Genomic DNA, 20,628 nt, shown 5'->3' on the forward strand with positions numbered 1-20,628 from the left:
CATCACAAAGAAAATCCACCTATTTGTAGAGATTGTCTTTGATGGACCGGGGCAAAAAGCTTCAGAACAGGATGCAAAGGACTAGGTTCTCTAATGCTTTAGCAGCAGAGATGGTTTATTATTTTAAAATGGAGGGTACAATTTTTAGAAACCTTTTTTTTTTATATCAAAACCACCCAAAGTGCTAAGTATGACAGTGTTATAATAGTTAACTTACAAAAAAAAAAGGTCACTTTTTAGAAAAGCTATAAACATACCTTTCTGTTTACTTCGGGCTAGTAAGTACAGAGAAAGCAGCCTGTATCTAAACAATAGCAACCCTTCCCATAAAATAATCATTAAAAAAGAAAAGAAAATCAATATTACTCTTTACAAAGTACCACAGAGAAACGTCACGGGAACAAAATGGAGAGCCAAGCTGATACCCAAGAACCGGGCTGATGCAGCTATCACAGTTCCTTGGAGAGGGGGTGAGGAGCCCAAACTCTACATATGTAAGTCAAAGCCATGTATGACAGTTTTCCTAACCTGCTGCAATCCAGGTGTTGCTGGACTCCAAGTCCCATCATTCCTAGTGATTGGCCATGCTGGCTGGAGCTGCAGGGAGTCCAACACCATCTAGAGGGCAACATGTCGGAGGGAAAAGCTGGCCCATAGGCTTGTCGTCTGTTGAAAAACAGTGCTAAGGAGCAGGTCCCTGGAACCATTGGGTCACATCCTTGATTTTTCTTGATATTCTTCTCCAATACAGTGGTACCTCTGGTTACGTACTTAATTCGTTCCGGAGGCCCGTTCCTAACCTGAAACTGTTCTTAACCTGAAGACCACTTTAGCTAATGGGGCCTCCTGCTGCTGCCAGAGCACGATTTCTGTTCTCATCCTGAAGCAAAGTTCTTAACCCGAGGTACTATTTCTGGGTTAGCGGAATCTGTAACCTGAAGCGTATGTAACCTGAAGCGTATGTAACCCGAGGTACCACTGTATTGTCCAAATATTTGCTACATACCCTGCAACATTTCTCCGATGAAAATAGGGACATCCTATTCCATACCCTCCAAAGTATCTCCGATGAAAATGGGGATGGTCCAGTGCTATTTTTCTAGAAAAAGAGGTGCCGGAACTCACCGTGAATGCCTCCCTTGTTCTCTTACATAACGACCACGGTGCCCACCTGAGAGGTGCCGGAATTGAGTTCCGGCTGGAAGCAAACAAACCCTGGGGACGTCCTATTCCATACCCTCCAACATTTCTCTGATGAAAATAAGGGTGTCTGTCCTAAGGTAAAGTGGGATGTCCCAGGATCAAATCAAAAACCAGGACAGCTTCTGTAGATCTGTGACTGTCCCTGGAAAATTAGGGACACTTGGCGGCTCTGTTGCTATTACCTTGGGTGGCAGGTAGTGCCTTTTTGGAGCGGGGAGAAGGGAGAGTTGCAGGCAGAGGAGTTTTCCTTACCTTGGAAAGAGGAAAGTGCTTTCCTGAGAGACGGCAAGGAGGACAATTTTCAACAGTCAAAGCAAACAAACTTGGATTTAACATGGCATGCTGTGCAACTTTTTTATTTAATCCGGAAGAAACACCAGAGCTGGGGGACTTATCTACCTCCAGCTGCTTTGGGGCTACAACTCCCATCATCCCTGAACATTGCTCATGCTGTCTGGGGCTGATGGGATGTGGAGTCTTGTAACATCTGGGGGTCCACGCAGGTTCCCTACCCCTGATTTGCAGAATGCACAGGAATTCCCAGAACAAAGGAATGATAGCTACTTTTTCTAGCAGAACTTGAAGCACAGAGGCAGCTGTGGGGGGGGGGGGATTTGACCCTTTCCCTGCCAACTCCACATAAGATGCAGCCATGGTCCCTTCCAAATTTATGGCAGATCAACACTGACAGGTTAAATAGCCTCTGGAGGAAGGGCAGGCTATAAATTTAATAATGAATAAATAAAACGGTCTGTACACCTTGTCCCAAGTTTTTAAGTCAGTCCTTCTCAGGAAAGGATAATCAAACCAGGCTTCTCTTCACATGCAGACACATGAAACATGTTAATTCTACCACAAATCAGAGAACCGGCCATTGTGGGTTACCTGGCTTCTGTCAATTTTTCAGACATGCATTACCAGCTTCCCGCAGCTAACTTTGACCAGACTACGTTTTCCCATCTGGGCCTTCTTACTTGGGTGCTTGGCCACAATTGCACTACAAAATGGAGGGCAACTCCCTCCCACCCCTCAAAGAATGAAAACAATAACATTTGACCGCTGCGATGCAAGTTGGGTAACTGAAAGACAGAAGTCAGCTGAAAGAGAAGAGGAGGAGGACAAAAACCCAACGCAAAACACCAAACCTAGTGCATCTTGAAGCACGCTTGCGATTAAACAGATACCAAGGACTCCTGAGCTGTTAAGCGTGTTTTAGCTCCTATTTTTAATAAATCCGATTCAGCCATTAATAGAATCCTGCAGCCCAACTGCAAATAAATAGGCTTGTCCGTTCCGCGATCCACCTCTCCCCCCATCCCTATTCGCTTGCAGTTTTGTTCTGTTCTAAGCAAACAGGCTCCTCTGATTTGCCACTAGAGTCGTCTGGCTTTCTCGCCTCTTTGTTTTCTTGCTCTTCTGTCGGATTTTCCAGCACAACGCACTCAACGCCAGCAAAAGGAGTCCGGAGGACAGTATGACCAGCCCAAGCACGGAGATGATGGATCCATGGGAATTGAAGCTGTACGCCACCGCTGTGACCACCACCCCGGCGATGAGGATCACCACCCCAAACGGGATCGTGCAGCGGTAGCAGGAGAGTTCGGCTCCCCCCGTGGCGGCTGTCAGCCGGCACTCGCTCACCAGAGGCACGGCTGTCACCCTGCAGTCATTGTTGTTACACTTTTCCAGCGTTGCACACTGAGGACATTTGGAACCTCCCAAGATCTCCTTGATGGGCTCGTCGGTCATCTTGCAACTTCTGGTTGGATTTTGCACGGCTGGAGATAGACCGGGTGCTGTTGAAAACGTTTCAGCTGTGGAAAGGGGGGGAAAGCATTGGAATGGGTGAGTGTTTGAGGGTGGATTTTAGAATGATCCACCCAGACATTAGGGTGAAACTTTGGAATTTCTTCTCTCTGTAGGCTCAACCACCAACAACAAAGGCTATGCACACACTAGCAACTTGAAATGGTGAAGTATGGTCATTTAATTCACTGAAATTGTAAGTGCTTGCATGCATTACTATGTGCTCAAATTTGGTTGGCAACTGAATTCTAGGGAATTCTCTAGTAGTCCTCATGGGATTGGCTAACATCGGTCACATGGGACCATTTAGTGAAGGAGAGACGCCATTTTATGTGAAGCAAGATGACTGTGTTTTAGATTCCACTGTGAACACTGCTAAGTTGCATAGTGTGAGTGCTTCTTCTCGGTTTGAAAGAAAGAGAGCGAAGCTGCAGGAGAAAGTAAAAGAGGAAATCTCTCATAGGAGCTGCAAGGCATGGCCTAACTGAGATACAGAAGACTGAGTGCTGAGCTCTAGAAAGGAAGGAAAACACGGTTGTTTAGAAGCTAGATGAAGAGACTTGTAAGCCCATGCTTGGATGAGCATGTGACTATAAATATTATGTTTTAATTCATCTAGAACAGGCATAGGCAAACTTGGCCCTCCAGGTGTTTGGGGACTACAATTCCCATCATCCCTGACTACTGGTCCTGTTAGCTAGGTATGATGAGAGTTGTAGTCCTCAAACATCTGGAGGGCCGAGTTTGCCTATGCTTGATCTAGAACGATACGTTTCTGCAAGTTAAGTTTTTTAAAGTCTGGACATTGGTTCAATTCATTTTTGCTACCCTTAATTCAACAGAAATGCAGAGAGGTTGTGTTTCGAGTTGCACTTTTATGTTGATGTACATAGCAGCGGGTTACATGTCTCCACCCAATTGCTATAGACCTCAGCTTAACCGCAGCTTACTTATTGAATCAAATGGAAGCTGGTTTGATTTGAGGGCTGGTTTGATCAAACAGCAATATTTCTCAAGAAACCACAGGATAAATATGGATTGTGGCTAACATCCTGTGTCCACAGCTTCAAACACTGTGGGTGTCCCACTGGAGCCAGAGCAAAATACATACACAGCCCAAGTCTGGAGGTTCATAGTTCCTTGACAGTTATCCTGATTTTTAAAATTTCTCTCTCTCTTAAGTTATGAACATATATATCTGCTCCACCTCGAAACCAATACCTTATTTTTGCTTCAAAACTGATAAGCAGAAGTTACCTAAATTTGTCCTTAGAGCGATAGATACATTCACATTTCTTAAACACATATATCTCAGCAATCAACAGTTTTAACACTCAGAGGCGATTTTAAAATGCAGTCCACTTTATCATTTACCGTGAATTAATGAAACTGAAACCCTTATGGCTTCTATATAAGAAGAGCATAGCTATGAAACACAGGGAGGGTTTTGTTTTACACAATAATACATCCGATATTGATGCATTTTAAAAACAAAGCCTATAAATACTTCACAACCTTTTTTGCACACTCCCATTTCTCATCAGTCTTTGTTCTCGCCTGTTGCATAGTAAACTTCCATCACTGCCTAAATCATCAGATATCGCCCGCTGGTCAGGAATTGTTGCCAAATAAGAAAGAACAAAGATTCATTTGCAATTTCCTGGGGCCCAGCAGCATTCAAGCTTGCTTAACTGCTTATCAAGCATTCCTTGCACGCACGCACACACACACCACACAAGCTCATTTTCTGCAAATATTAATTCTGATTTCAGATTCTTTGATGGTGAGTCACAGAGCGACTGTGGCGATTGTTGCAGCTACTTCTCTGTGGACTTCCATTTTAACTTGTTCTCAGAAAAAAACCTTTTAAGGCCATTTTGTTTCCACTTAAAAGTGGACTTCATTAGAAAAAAACACACCATCCTTGATGAAAAATCTTGCCTTTCTGCTTTGCTACGTGGGATTAGAGAAGGAGCGGTGATCTGACCAATATTAGTTTTTGAGAGAGTTTCTTTCTTTCTTCTTGTTAAAAATGTGGCACATGGTGGACTTGTAAAATAGCAAAGGCCTTCTGGGAAATGATTTAAAATGAACTGGGGAAAAAATGTTTAAAATAACTTTTTCAAAACAAATCAGAGGCCTTCTTATTAGATATAACAGGAAAAGAATTAAAGGGACCCCTGAGTATTAGGTCCAGTCACGGACAACTCTGGGGTTGTGGCGCTCAGCTCGCTTTACTGGCTGAGGGAGCCAGCGTGCAGCTTCTGGGTCATGTGGCCAGCATGACTAAGCGGCTTCTGGAGAACCAAAGCAGCGCACGGAAACGCCGTTTACCTTCCCGCCGGAGCGGTACCTATTTATCTACTTGCACTTTGACGTGCTTTCGAACTGCTAGGTTGGCAGGAGCAGGGACCGAGCAACGGGAGCTCACGTAATGAGGATTCAAACCGCTGACCTTCTGATCGGCAAGCCCTAGGCTGTGTGGTTTAACCCACAGCGCCACCCGTATCCCCTAGGAAAAGAATTACCAAAGGATAAAAAAGTACTGTTTATCTATGCGACGATAGCGACAAGAATGTTATTTGCTCAGGGATGGAAAAAAGAAAGAACCCCATCGAAAGAAGAATGAATAATGAAGATGATGGACTATGCGGAAATGGCAAGGCTGACTAGAAAGATCAGGCACCAATTCAACAAAGAATGGCATAACTTTGTAGAAATGTTAGCAGGACTGATATAGCACTTGTAATTTAAAACGGCAAAGGATAAAATGGAAGTGTAATAATTTAGATAAATGTAATTAGATGCAGTAAAAAAAAGGAAGATAAATTTTGGAAGCCAAGGGAGGTGTGGGGGGAAGTCTGGGGGTTCAGGGAACCCCACAAAGGTACTGATATGGACTATGATTTAATGTAAACGTGTGTGTAAAAAAATTGTTGGGTTTTTTTGAAACTTTGAAAAAAAAATAGAAAAAAAATGTGGCATTGTTCTGGAAATTCTTGCATGCTTCTTTCAAGAAAAATCCTGGCTAGTTTCAAGGTTCACAACAGATATCTAACCCTCTCAAACGTTCCACAATCAGAACAAATTTTCCATTGGGTTAATTGAAGACGACTAAAGTCATGGTAAAACAGACCTTATCGCACGCTGACAAGTTTCTTCATCACAGTGAGTGTGCTGCAAAGTGTATTGCTGCAGGTGATCACCACAAGCTATGTGCCATGTAGATTTAGCAGGCAATAGAGGGAATCTAACTAAGACTTTTGTTAGCACAGAAGGATGTTCCAATTCTATTTTGGACAATTTGGGTGCCTATGCCATGTAGTTCCTTTGCCCTTTTATGCCTAGTACACACACCTCTTTTTGGAGAATGGATTGCTGCTCTTAAAGTAACATGATCACCAAGTCTGTTGTCCAGCTGCTAACTTTTGATGGGCAAATTCAAGAGCTCTGTCCTTCCTTTTTAAGGTCATTTGTCTTTAAAATGGACTTGAACTGGACACAGCAGCCCTTTAAATAGAGGATGCCTTCAAGCAGAGGACTGTGCTCTGTAAAGAAGAACACTGGGCAGGCACCCTTCACAGGGAAAGATGGTTCCCAGCAAAAAAAAAAACCTCAAACCCAAAGGTTTTCTATCACTTATCCCTCCATGATGGAAAGGAATCGCCAAGAAAGAGGCTATATGAGAGTCAGGCCTGCAGCCGCCTCATTATATCAACTAGCTCACACTTGCAGTGCCATGAAAGCAGCATTCCCCATTATGCAGCTATAACATTACAGGTCTTGAACATGGGACAGTTCAGTCAGCAGAGCATGAGATTCTTGATTTCAGGGTTGTGGGTTTGAGCCCCATATTGAGGTAAATATTCCTGCATTGCAAGAGGGCTGGTCCCTTCCAGATCTACAATTCTATGGTTCTACGACAGCAGTGCTGAGGGATGAGAGACCATGCAAAAAAAGGGGGAGGGGCTTCCTTGGCATAGGAAAGAATGTAGGAAATGCACTTGAAAGGGGATGCTCAACTACTGCAATGTGCTCCACCGTGGGGCTACCTTTGAAGGTGATCCGGAAACTACAACTAATCCAGAATGTGGCAGCTAGATTGGTGACTGTGAGTGGCCGCCGAGACCATATAACACCAGTCCTTAAAGACCTACATTGACTCCCAGTACGCTTCCAAGCACAATTCAAAGTGTTGGTGCTGACCTTTAAAGCCCTAAACGGCCTCATCCCAGTATACCTGATGAAGTGTCTTCACTCCCATTGTTCAGCCTGGACACTGAGGTCCAGCGCCGAGGGCCTTCTGGCGGTCCCCTCATTGTGAAAAGTGAGGTTACAGGGAACCAAGCAGAGGGACTTCTCGGTAGTGGCGCCTGCCCTGTGGAATGCCCTCCCATCAGAAGTCAAGAAATAAACAACGATCTGACTTTTAGAAGACATCTGAAGGCAGCCCTGTTTAGGGAAGTTTTTAATGATTGAAGTTTTATTCTGTTTTTAGTGTTCTGTTGAGAGCCGCCCAGAGTGGCTGGGGAAACCCAGCCAGATGGGTGGGGAATAAATAATATATTATTATATTATTATTATTATTATTATTATTACTACTACTACTACTACTACTACTGCTACTGCTACTGCTACTAGTGGAGCTATCCAGGCATGGATGCAACATATAAAGGGCACCTAGAGGTTGCCCATCTGATTCTTCAATAGATACATCTCTTGGAAATCGTTTTATGGTAGGGATGCCCAAATTGTGGCATAGGTGCCACAAGTCTACGTAGCTTAAAAGGGTCTGTGGGCTTAGCTATGTCACAGAACTAGACCTATAGATTCCTGTGTATCTTTCCAGAGTTACAGCTCAGGAGGCTAGAGGCATCTCAGAACAGAATTGCTTTGGGGTTCCACATATAATTCTGGTGGCAGTGACCCAGTAGTGCTTTATCATAGGTAAAGGTAAAGGTCCAGTCGTGGCCGACTCTGGGGTTGCGGCGCTCATCTCGCTTTACTGGCCAAGGGAGCCGGCGTACAGCTTCTGGGTCATGCGAACCAGCACACGGAGCAGCACACAGAGCAGCACACGGAAACGCCATTTACCTTCCCGCCATTTACTTACTTATCTACTTGCACTTTGACGTGCTTTCGAACTGCTAGGTTGGCAGGAGCAGGGACCGAGCAAAGGGAGCTCACCCTGTCGCGGGGATTCGAACCGCCGACCTTCTGATCAGCAAGCCCTAGGCTCAGTGGTTTAACCCACCAGTGCTTTATCATACCCTCCAACAAAAATAGGGACGTCCTATTCCAATAATAATAATAATAATAGTAATAAGAATAATAATAATATTACCTTACCCATCTTGTACCCTACACCTGTACGTAAGTTCAGTGCACTTACTCCCAGTTAAGTAAGCAGCCCGAGCATCTTTGCAAATGAGAAGGGACAGGGAAATCTGTGTGCTTGTGTTTGGTAAAGCTCTGTCTTTCGACTCCAAAGCACACACACCTGCTTTCCTGTCCCTTCTCCTGCTGTTTTGACAACTTTTATTTCCACAAATTGCCCAGGCAGAGGGGGAAAAGGGGGCACACAGCACCTTTTTGGGATGGCATATTACTTTAGGTAGCTCCAGCTTAGCGAGTGCTAGACTTGACCAGGGTTGCCAGCTGTCCAGTGGCGTAGCGTGGGGGGTGCCAGGGGTGCCGGCCGCACCGGGCGCAACTTGGGAGGGGGCACACTCGCACTAGCAGCTCTCTGCCCCTACTAAAATCCACGGGTTAGGGAGCCCGCGCTCGCTCGGCTTGGCGAGGAGGTCGCAGAAGGGGGAGAGCAAAGCCTTCTGCCACGGGCAAAAAAAGGAGAGGAAGCCGGGCTGGCTGGCTGGCTGGCTGGCTGGCGGGGGTCTGGCTGCGCCTGCTGCTGCCGTTGCCGCTGCTGCCGGGCTTTGACAGCTTGGCGAAGCGGAGGGAGAGGAGCTTTATGGTAATTGCGGCTCTCTCTCCACTGGCCTGCCTTCTGGGTAGCGAGCTGAGCCGAGCAGGGAGTCTGGCAAGGGGGCGGGAAGAGACTTTCCCCCCTTTTTTCCACCTCGCCTGGTCAAAAAGGAGAGCGGAGTCTCCTCAGGGCGCCCTCAGGCAGGGCAGGGCAGGGCAAGGCAAGCAGAGCGAGGAGGAGAGAGAGGGGAAGGGGGGGGGGGAAGCAGCCAGGAAACGCCGTGGTGTGGAGGGGGAATCATTTAAGGAGAGAAAGCGAAAAGCCTTGGAGAAAGGGAAAAAAGGAAACAAAAGAGGCAGCTCCGGGAGAGCGCAGGGGAAAGAGAAGCCTCACTGCTGCTGCTTGGGAGAGTAAATTACTGTACTTGCCTTGCCCCGGGTTAGGGGGCGCAAATTACTTGCCTTGCCCCGGGTTAGGGGGCGCAAATTACTTGCCTTGCCCCGGGTGCTGATAACCCACGCTACGCCGCTGCAGCTGTCAACAGAGAGATCCTCCTCTTTGCTTCCAAAATTAAGAAACAGCAAGCAACCAACACACCACTACCTGTATCCACCTACCTCATCCATAGGAAGTCCATGACGTCTTGGCTTGGTGAGCAAAGAGATAAACTTGAGGGTATGTTCTGGAAATCTTCACTGGCTTTCCCACCACCACCTCTTCTCCCAAACACCAGAAATAAACCGATTTTATGTGGCTTCCTTTTCTTTTTAAAACCAGACAGAGGACCAGATAGAGAGGTGACCTAGGAAGGAAGAAGATGTGATGTTAGAACTATATAGTTATACGAAGCTACCTTTTATCATATGTGGTGGATGTGCAAAGCAATAAAAAAATTCTAGGAGATGATATATAATGAAATAGAAAAAAAAATGTTTAAAATAACTTTTGTTTAAAAACCAGAAGCCTTCTTATTAGTTACAACAGGTACTGAGATGCCAAATGATCAGAAAAGACTGTTTATGTATGCAACAACAGCCGCACAGGTTCTATTAGTCCAGAAATGGAAGGAAGAAATAACCCCAACCAGAGAAGAATGGCAAACCAAGTTGATGGACTAGGCTGAAATGGCAAAATTAACTGGGAAGCTTAGAAATCAAAAGGACAATTTTTTAAAAAAAAAAGAGTGGGAAAAGTTTACATTCTATTTACATTGTAAGCAGGTTAAAATGTTAGCAGGATTTTAACCACACTTGTAAACTGATGGACAGCATGGACAATTTGGAAGGATAAAACTTGGATAGTATTGGTACGCAGTTGTAAATATTACCATTAGGACCCATGGAAGGGATAGGGGAAAGTCAGGAGATTCAGAGCAATCTCAATATTTGGATTTTGAATTGTTTCCTGTTGTATGTTTACATTTTCTAAAATAAAAAAAATATATATTAAAAAAAGAACTCTATGGTTATATGAACCATTCAACAGCATTCCATGTAAGAAAAGTTCTGTTGCTTCACAGTGGGTAGGAAACACATACTTTAGGATCTCTCCTTCCTCAAATGTGGGGTTCAGGGATTTTCCGTAATAAAATACCACTTTGCAGTGGCGTAGCGTGGGGGGTGCAGGGGGGGGCGGCCGCACCGGGCGCAACATCTGGGGGTTAGGGTTAGGAGGCGCAAATCCACGGGTTAGGGGGCGCAAATTACTTGCCTTGCCCCGGGTGCTGACAACCCACGCTACGCCACTGCCACTTTGTGAAGGATTCTCTGGAATCAAATATTGCCAGATCTCCCTCCCCACCCACGGGAATCACCCTGATTCCAGGCTATTTCCAAAACTCAGTAGAACATTTTCCTCTAGAAGTTCATAGAACTGACATCCATAGCTCCACAAGTTCCATTGTTCATGTTGTGTGGCCTGCTATTGCCTTCCTTCTTTATTATTATTATTATTATTATTATTATTATTATTATTATTATTAATACCCTGCCCATCTGGCTGGGTTTCCCCAACTACAGTACTCTGGGCGGTTTCCAACAGAATATTAAAATACAATAGTCTATTAAACACTAAAAGCTTCCCTCAACAGCGCTGCCTTCAAATGTCTTCTAAAAGTCTGGTACAGTGGTACCTCGGGTTAAGTACTTAATTCGTTCCGGAGGTCCATTCTTAAACTGAAACTGTTCTTAACCTGAAGCACCACTTTAGCTAATGGGGCCTCCTGCTGCCGCCGCACCGCTGGAGCAAGATTTCTGTTCTTATCCTGAAGCAAAGTTTTTCACCTGAAGCACTATTTCTGGGTTAGCGGAGTCTGTAACCTGAAGCATCTGTAACCTGAAGCGTCTGTAACCCAAGGTACCACTGTAGTTGTTTTTCTCCTTGACATCTGGTGGGAGGGCATTCCACAGGGCGGGTGCCACTACCGAGAAGGCCCTCTGCCTGGTTCCCTGTAACTTGGCTTCTCGCAGCGAGGGAACCCCCAGAAGGCCCTCGGAGCTGGACCTCACTGCTCACCATAAAGCTTTCCAAATAATTCTTCTCACAAGCAGCCTTATCTGACAAAGAGATACAGCATGCTTCCAAAAGACTTGTTTATTGAGGGTTCAGCCTGATCTGTTTTCAGGGCAATGAGGCCACGCTGTCTATTTAATAAGAATTCACTCCGATTTGTATGACGACGGCGCTTGAAAGCGAGTGCTAACTCACACTTCCCTGAGCACACCTCCACTGTGCAAAAATCTGATTTTTTGAGGGGAGTAGCAACAGCTTGGAGGCAATCACTGGGAGAAGAGGGAACACGGGTGATTCCAGCATTGCAGTGGGCTGGACTAGATGGAGTTGGGCCCCTTCCAACTCTACAATTCTATGATTGCCCTTTCCCTAACCACACATCCCTGCAGTAGTTGGAATAAAAGGTTCGTATTTCCCTCTGTGCGGGAAGAAGCCCAGCACTGGCGTAGGACTGGGAGATACCTACTTATCAACATACCAATGTATCACCAGCTAAACATTGTGATATACAGATATATCACTTTGTCTGAAATAAGGATGGAATTATGTAGAGGCGAACACAAACCCATTATGAATTTTTTTTCCTTTCCGCATCCATACCCCATTTAGTGGCAGCAGCAGGAAGGTGCAGAAATAACACTGAGAAGGTTATTTTCTTTTTAAGTTACTGAAAATAAATGTGGCAGTCTGTTGCTGCAGAAGACCAAGTGTCCCTATTTTCCAGGGACAGTCCCAGAGTTACAGAAGCTGTCCCAGTTTCTGATTTGATCCTGAAATGTTCCGCTTTTCCTTAGGACATCCCTATTTTCATCAGAGAAACGTTGGCAAGTATGGAGCTATGCCATCCACAAGCCAAGGAGATTACTAATTATACAACCTTTAGAAGACATCCGAAGGTAGCCCTGTATAGGGACGTTGTTTAATGTGTTATTATGTTTTTATATATGTTGGAAGCCGCCCAGTCAGATGGGCGGGGTATAAGTAATAAAATTATTATTGCTATTATGGAATAGGACGTCCTTATTTTCATCGGAGAAATGTTGGAGGGTCTGCTGCAGAGGAAAAGAGCTTGTTTTAATGCAGAAATGCAATTATCGTAGAATGGGATAAGCAACGCTTGAAAACATTGTTGCTTGTTGAAATAATTGATTATACTTTCAAGGATGACTTGGCCACAGATATTTCCCATCCTTGGTCAGAGAAATCCCTGAGGTAGTGCTTGAAGAAGCACAGCACTAAAGTTAGATTGCATGGGTCCTCCACAGATTGTGTCTAGAATACAAACAAACACACACAGAGACACAGACACACACACACTATCATGAAAAAACATTCATTCCTAACAAACACCCCAGCCCTAAGCCATGCCCCATTGGGTGGCAGTTTAGGAGAAGACCCTGTTTAAATGCAACATGTTTAAGAGATTTCTTCAGCCACCTGCGCTTTGACGAGCCAGAACTCAGGGCAGACACTTTTCCGTGACACATCTCAGCCAAGAGAGAGCCAAAGCGATTGTCAACAGGAGCAACAGCTGTGAAACCGCCAGGCAGCCGGGTTAACCTTCTGAACCAGCAAAAGATTTGTTACTAAGCTTACTCGACATTCCTTTGGTACGCATGTGTGGTTGCGAGGGATTGTTAGGGCCATTTCAACACGGCAGCCGGCGCAAGCTGGAAAGGTGTGGGATATTCAAGAGGAAGAGCAACATTCAGTGCCGTGACCATTAGTAGCTCAGTGGCAGAGCCTCTGTTTGGCAGGCAGAAGGTCCCGATCCCTGGCAACTCGAGGTAGGGCTGGGAGTGACTCCTGCCTGAAACCCTGGACAGCCACTACCAGTCAGTCAGTGTACACATGACTGATGAACTAGTGGTTCTGATATACCGTGGTACCTTGGTTCTCAAACGCCTTGGTACTCAAACAACTTGGAACCCAAACACTGCAAACTTGGAAGTAAGTGTTCTGGTTTGCAAACTTTTTTTTTGGAAGCCGAGTGTGCTCCATTTTGAGTGTTACACTTCCGTTTTGAGTGTTACACTGAGGTCTGTCTGTTTTTGCTATTTATTTTGTGTTTTTGCGGCTCTCTTTTTTGTGTGACTGTGTAGAACCCAGTTCAGCTACTGATTGATTGATTGATTGTGTGACTGAAGTACATTGTTGATTGCTTTCATTTTATGGATCAATAATCTCGCTAGATAGCAAAATTAATGTTATATTGCTGTTTTAGGGGTTGTTTTTAAAAGTCTGTAATGGATTAATCCATTTTGCATTACTTTCTATGGGAAAGCGCGCCTTGGTTTTGGAACGCTTTGGTTTGGGAATGGACTTCTGGAACAGATTAAGTTTGAGAACCAAGGTACCACTGTAAAGCAAATCCCCATGTTCCTAGCACACATGATACGTCCCAAAGGAGCAGCCTTAATAGTGGTCATTGGAGGAAAACATTAATCTGTCCTTCCTTTCCCATTGTGGTTCTCGAAACTGCACAGCTGAATTGTCTACGAGAGCTTAAATAACTGAAATAGTAGTGCAAAATGGGCCTCCTTTATTCCGCTGGGTCGTGTTTCTTTTATTTTGCTGAGTCATGTTTCCTCGCTCTGCTCCAGCAATTCATCCTGGCAGCCCTGATACACACCTGCATCTTCTATACCCTCCCGGTCTACCCTGTTCATTTCAATGGAGGAAGCAGCTGCTTAAGAGGCCCTGAGTTCCTTTCCCAGACAAATCTATGAAATTTAGGGAAGATAAGTTACACCTTTAGGGGAAGGGACTGTATGTAGCTCCAAGACAGAGCACATACAAAAGATCTATCTTAGATTTTCAGTTTAAAAAATCCAGATAGCACCCCAGAACCTTGCTGCTGGCCAGAATGGGAAATGCTGGACTAAGTGATCCTATTGATGCTTTTGAATTCTGGTGCTGGAGGTGACTCTTGAGAGTCCCATGGACTGCAAGAAGATCAAACCTCTCCATTCTGAAGGAAATCAGCCCTGAGTGCTCACTGGAAGGACAGATCCTGAAGCTGAGGCTCCAATACTTTGGCCACCTCATGAGAAGAGAAGACTCCCTGGAAAATACCCTGATGTTGGGAAAGATGGAGGGCACAAGGAGAAGGGGACGACAGAGGACGAGATGGTTGAGCAGTGTTCTCGAAGCTACCAGCATGAGTTTGACCAAACTGCGGGAGGCAGTGGAAGACAGGAGTGCCTGGCGTGCTCTGGTCCATGGAGATGGTTGGACACTGTTCTTGAAGCTACCAGCATGAGTTTGACCAAACTGCGGGAGGCAATGGAAGACAGAAGTGCCTGGCGTGCTCTGGTCCATGGAGTCACAAAGAGTCGGACATGACTAAACGACTAAACAACAACAACAACAACGAGTTCTAAATGCAAGTTCGGGATTAGGTACACTGCCATTGAAATCCCCGCTCCACGGAGTGCTGTTATGTTCCAAGTAAATGTGTTTAGGATGAGGGTTACCCTTCACCCAACACACAAACAAAACAAAGCTCTACTGTGATGCTCCAACCAACGCATACGAGTAGAGCATGCCAATGAGACACAATCTCTTTTCAATCGCAATCAGGGTTTATAGGACAAGACTCTCCCTCTACCTCACAGGCAAGCCAAGTCAAGTGATGATTCAAATACCTACGGAAAGTTCAGCAATCACTTTCTTTAGACTCAGAGGAACTGACTCCCAAGCAGAGATCAGCAGTACACTTTTGGGCTGGCGCACATGTGTGCACATATTCTGTCTTGCGCCACCAAAACATGGGAGTGGCAGACCTGTAAAGATGCCACCCAGCACCCACTTACATGTCCTTGCTAGCAACAGGAGCCATTTGTGCACATGGTGCGCCATTCAGGTTTAGTCATGTAGTGCCAGCCACAGGACTTTGAAGCAGCCGCTGGTCACACCCACACCAGACATTTAAGCTCTCTTATACCCAGGGCAAACATGTTGTGAAGAATCCCGTATAAAGTATCCATCTGTCATGGATCGGCCCAGTATACCTGAAGGAGCGTCTCCACCCCCATCGTTCAGCCTGGACACTGAGGTCCAGCTCCAAGGGCCTTCTGGCGGTTCCCTCACTGTGAGAAGCCAAGTTACAGGGAACCAGGCAGAGGGCCTTCTCGGTGGTGGCGCCCGCCCTGTGGAACGCCCTCCCATCAGATGTCAAAGAGATAAACAACTATCTGACTTTTAGAAGACATCTGAAGGCAGCCCAGTTTAGGGAAGTTTTTAATGTTTGATGTTTTATTCTGTTTTTAATATTCTGTTAGGAGCCACCCATAGTGGCTGAGGAAACCCAGCCAGATGGGCGGGGTATAAATAATAAATTATTATTATTATTATTATTATTATTATTATTAATGCTTGAGTTGATTGAGTTAATGCAGGGGATTGGACTAAATGACCCTTGGGCATCCCTTCCAACTCTATGATTCTGTGTTTCATAACATGCAACTGCACCTAAGGTTTTTGAGTTGGAAAACCAACTCAAAGGCAATATAGGACAATATGTCCTATGCATGTAACAGACACCATTTCTCCCTGATGTTTCAGAAAGTGAAAATCCAGACACAAAAAGGGTTTTGAGCTTTTTGTTTGGCAAAGTTGTTACTTTTGAGGGGGGGGAGTTTAGTTTTTGCACAATCCCCCCCCATGAAGGTACCCTGCCTCCCTGGAAAATCACCCCCCAAAAGCAACATTTCCAACATGTGCTGCCATACACCCGGGTTTCCCCCGTCGTTTTTGCCGCTTTCCGAAAATTTCTCCCAGACGCCATTTTCGAAGGACGAATCCCGGCTATGTCCGTGAAATTCCAGACCTAGGGCAGCCCTGTTTAAAACCAAGCCGATAAGTGTTTCAGTGCGTGGGGACGAGGAAACTGTATTCTGCTAGCATAAAGGCTGAGATGGAACTGACCAGCCTTGAGGCAAAATGTGAGACACAAGCTGTTGGTTTCAGTTCACTAGCTAGTACAGTGGTACCTCAGGTTACGGATGCTTCAGGTTACAGACTCCGCTAACCCAGAAATAGTACCTCGGGTTAAGAACTTTGCTTCAGGATGAGAACAGAAATCACACAGTGGCGGCAGCGGGAGGCCCCATTAGCTAAAGTGGTACCTCATGTTAAGAACAGTTTCAGGTTAAGAACGGACCTCCGGAACGAATTAAGTACGTAACCAGAGGTACTACTGTACAGAAAATCCCAAAAGACAAAAGGTTTAAATTGTTTGAGGAGGATGGAGACAAAGCAGAACTTCCAGACAACCCTTTTATCAAGCTTTTGTTCAGATTTGTTTACTAGATGTAGGTGATGTTGTGTCAAATCGGGGTTTTCTAAACTTGGACTACAAAGCCCATCATCCCTAGCTAGCAGGACCAGTGGTCAGGGATGATGGGAATTGTAGTCTCAAAACATCTGGAGTCCCAAGTTTGGGAAACCTTGTGTCAAAGGAAGGGTTATCTCATGTGATGAATGCAGTAGGCATTACTGTCATCTCTAGGTGGTACTGGGAAAATCTCCTGTCTCAAATCCCAAAGATCCACTGCAAGGCACCACAGAACAGAGATGGGGAATCACTGGTCCTCTAGATGCGGTGAGACTACAGATCCCAGTGCCTCTGAACGTTGGTTCTGTTGGCTGGGGCTTTGGGGAGTTGTAGTCCAGCAAATTCTGTAGGGCTCTGGTGTATACAGAACTTTGCTAGATGAACCAATGGTCTGACTCGGTATAAAACCGCTTCCTGTGTTCCTAGATGTAGACCTAGTCAGTTTAGATGGGACCCAGCTGAAGAACCCCAAGCAGAACGAGCATTGAGTACATAGGAGTAAGCACTTTCAAATTTCACCAATTTTATAAGCGGTAATCAACTAGGAATAAAATGGATTTATGCGTCAGGACTGATTCAGGAGAGGTAATATAGAACAGGCGCAAAGGGAGTTAGGACGATAAATATGGCTTTGACATATGCAAGTTTGTCACTGACTGCGCATTTCAAGGTATGTCTACTCAGATTGTAAGCGCTATTTCGTTCCATGAGTCTTATTTCCAGGTAAGTGGGAACACAATTGCAGCCAACAGCTGCAACCTTAAGCACATTTAACTTGGAAGTATTGCCCCACTAATGAAGTAAGAATTTTTTCTTCTGAGAGATTTCAGTCTGAAAAGCACTGTTTCCTATGTCTTCCTGCCATGACACTCCATGTGGGTTCAGAACACGCTTCTCTAATCTATTCAGTGTCCTTCTAATGACCACTTTATTTTCTTCACCCAAGGCCAGAGGCAGATAATAGCTGGCTTTTCAGAAGGCTGCGGTGGTCCATAAGGCATTCATCTTGTCCCACTGTCATCTCCCGTCAGGAAAGTTTTGCAGATATTTAAATCTCTGCAGAGTTTTACGGACAGGGGTTGTGGCAGGATGATTGTGACCACCAAAATGGATCTAACCTTATGATATTCTGGAGAGGGTGAGGAGTAGGTTCTATCTTCAGCCCCCTTTCAGATTTGCCCTAGTACCATCTAAGCTGTCCCTCCATCACCTGCAAAATCCCTTCTAACCAACCTTTGCTATACATTCTCAAATGTCTCCTTATACTCCACAAGAACTGTATGAACTAGACTGCAAGTCCTCTGGGCATTTATGTCTCCTATAATGAGCCCTACATATTCCTGGGGCTACAGAACATTAAGTCATCATCAAGAAAATCTGTGGTCACCCCAGAACCTGTTTTCAGGCTAGGATGTAGCCCTGGGGGTATTTGAAGCACTGAGAAAGTCACTGAGCACATGCAGAGTAAATCTCCATGACTAACTACAACACTCTGCACCTTTGAAAGAATGTGAATTGCACTTGTGTCCTTGCTCCTCTTTAAAAATACAAAGATCCAGTAAACAATAAGCAACAACAACAACAACAAGAAGACCCTTGCTGGGTTGTAACAGTTTCCTGCAGTTTTAATGCGATCTCATGCAACTTACTCAGAAGTAAGCTTTACCCATGAAACTCCTGACACAGTCTGCATGGGCTTGCAGCCTTAATGCTATAATTAGAGCAGTAGTATTTGTATGGGGAAGGGAGAAGGAGGTTAAATTGCTTTTCCGCTTACCCACTTAAAAACACACACCAATAAATAAAACAGAGACCTGTTGCTTTTTAAGAAAATTGTAACGTACAGGAGAGTTTCCATGCCATCTCCCTTGCTCCTTCCTTGGCAACCACAATCCCCTCCCCCCCAAAACACACACACACACACACACACACACACTTTTTGATCATTTGATGTCAGGTGATTTGAGCCACATGTCTACCGGATCAGATCCTTTTGTTGAGCGTAGCCCTGCATACTTGGTTTGCTGGGAGGTGTCCTTGTACACCACAATACAAGCATTAAAAGTAAAAGTTCATGCCCCCCCCTTTCCCCCTAATCTTAAAAAATAAAATAAAATAAGACCACTCTGGTCCTGTGTGTGCTGCAGGATGAAAACTGCTAAACTATTAGGACAGTAACATAGAGAAATGCAAAATATTTAATATATTTCTCAAGGCGACAAGAGACCTGGGTTCAATAATAAGATTCTAATGGGGATTCATAAGGAAAGGGTTTTTACATTGGGTCAGTCTCTCCCTCCCATGATTCTGGTAGAGAAGCCAGTTCTGAAAACACAGGCTTAGCTCTCCCGGGGCATTAACTTTTAGGAAATTCTCTTTCGAGGTTCGAATTCAGTTATTACAGTAGCAACCATAAGTTCCAGTCCCACGTGTGTCTACTCAGAAGTAAGTCCCATTGTGTTCGATGGGGGCTTACTCTCCAGTAAGTCGCCCTACGTTTGCAATCCTATGCATACTTACCTGGGAGTAAGCCCCGCTGCACACAATCGGACTTACTTCCGAGTAGACTGGCAGACGATTGCACTGTTGGAAGCCCAAAAGGGGGAGAGTGTAAGAGGACTAGGAAACCAAGAAATCTTGGAGGGATGGGGGTGGTCTCTTTTCCCCAAGCCATTAAGAAAAGTGCTCGCTGCCCAATTTATCTCTCATTTGAACACTCCACCACCATCGAAGTTTATCCCAAGCACATCGTTTCATAAGAAAGAAAGAACGTCGTTTTCTCTTATAGTATCATAGCATGGCATTTTGACATAAAGTCCAGGAAAAGTGAAATTTGGAGTTGGCGGGGGTACCTATAATAATAATAATAATAATAATAATAATAATAATAATAGTAATAATAATAATAGTAATAATAATAATAATAAATTTATTTATTTATGTATGTATTCCCCGCCCATCTAGCTGGGTTTCCCCATCCACTCTAATACTTCCCCCGCTTTTAAGAAGCAGAAAAGGCGAAATATAAACGCAAATGAGGAGCGGGGAGAGAAGGAAAATAAATAGACCCACTTTCAAAAGCTCCGATGCGATTAATATTCTCCCATTCAGCAAATGTTTGGCAGATCTCCGCCGACGCTTCTGGCGCTGGGCTCCCTCCCTCGAGCGCGACCAACAGCTGGAGCAAAAAATAATAATATATATATATAAAATTTGGAACAAAAATAAGAATCAAAAAGGGACAAAATCCAGCCAGCCGTGCGCGCAGCTTACCTTCGCTCGCTCGGAATGCCACTGGGCAGACACTTGTCCGGCAGCGCGAGAAGAAGGGGAAGCAAGGGACCGTAAACAAACTGCTGAGCCGGAGTTTAAAAAAAAGAAGTGGGAGAGAGGAAAAGATCAAGGGACCGGAGACAATTTCACAGGATTAAAGGAAAGTTGTGTGGGAGGGAACAGACGCTCATCATGGGTAGCACTGGCCTGATTGGGGGGCTGCGCAAAAGGGGGAGGCGCCACAGAAGGACGTTTTGCAGGAGAAAAGGAAAATAGATCCTTTGTTTTGTTGCCTGACTCTGAGATAGGGAGGAGAGAAAGAGACAGAAAGTTCAGAATGGTTCATTTTAGGGGCCCTGCAGAAATGAAGGCGACTCCCCCAGAGGAGGGTGTTTAACATTTAGTTCCGCTGCGTGTGTGTAAGCCGTACATTAGGGTACCCTCCAACATTGCTCTGATGAAAATAGGGACAGCCTATACAGTCATAAGGGACCCCTGACCATTAGGTCCAGTTGTGGCTGACTCATCTCGCTTTATTGGCCGAGGGAGCCGGCATACAGCTTCCGGGTCA

General features: G+C 45.0%; 1 protein-coding gene across 2 annotated transcripts; it reads right to left on the reverse strand.

Moving 5' to 3' along the window:
* Window positions 1-1,543: 1,543 nt before the first annotated feature.
* On the reverse strand, window positions 1,544-20,214 carry TMEM100 (transmembrane protein 100). Of its 2 annotated transcripts, none has more exons than XM_081850025.1 (4): window positions 20,058-20,214; window positions 19,857-19,962; window positions 9,553-9,737; window positions 1,544-3,017 (listed from the first exon to the last, which is right to left on the reverse strand). In XM_081850025.1, exon 4 carries the CDS (start codon window positions 2,950-2,952, stop codon window positions 2,548-2,550), a length of 405 nt encoding a protein of 134 aa, XP_081706151.1. In that variant the 5' UTR covers window positions 2,953-3,017; window positions 9,553-9,737; window positions 19,857-19,962; window positions 20,058-20,214; the 3' UTR covers window positions 1,544-2,547. The 2 variants fall into 2 exon arrangements, with proteins under 2 accessions (XP_081706151.1, XP_081706152.1); XM_081850026.1 differs by having other exon boundaries at window positions 19,853-19,962.
* Between the last annotated feature and the right edge of the window lie 414 nt (window positions 20,215-20,628).

This window comes from Podarcis erhardii, assembly GCF_964252035.2.
Source record: "Podarcis erhardii genome assembly, chromosome: 2".
NCBI lineage: Eukaryota > Metazoa > Chordata > Lepidosauria > Squamata > Lacertidae > Podarcis > Podarcis erhardii.

Coding starts and splice junctions, on each gene's coding strand:
- TMEM100 (XM_081850025.1), bottom strand. CDS start 2,952: ATGACCGACGAGCCCATCAAGGAGATCTTGGGAGGTTCCAAATGTCCT.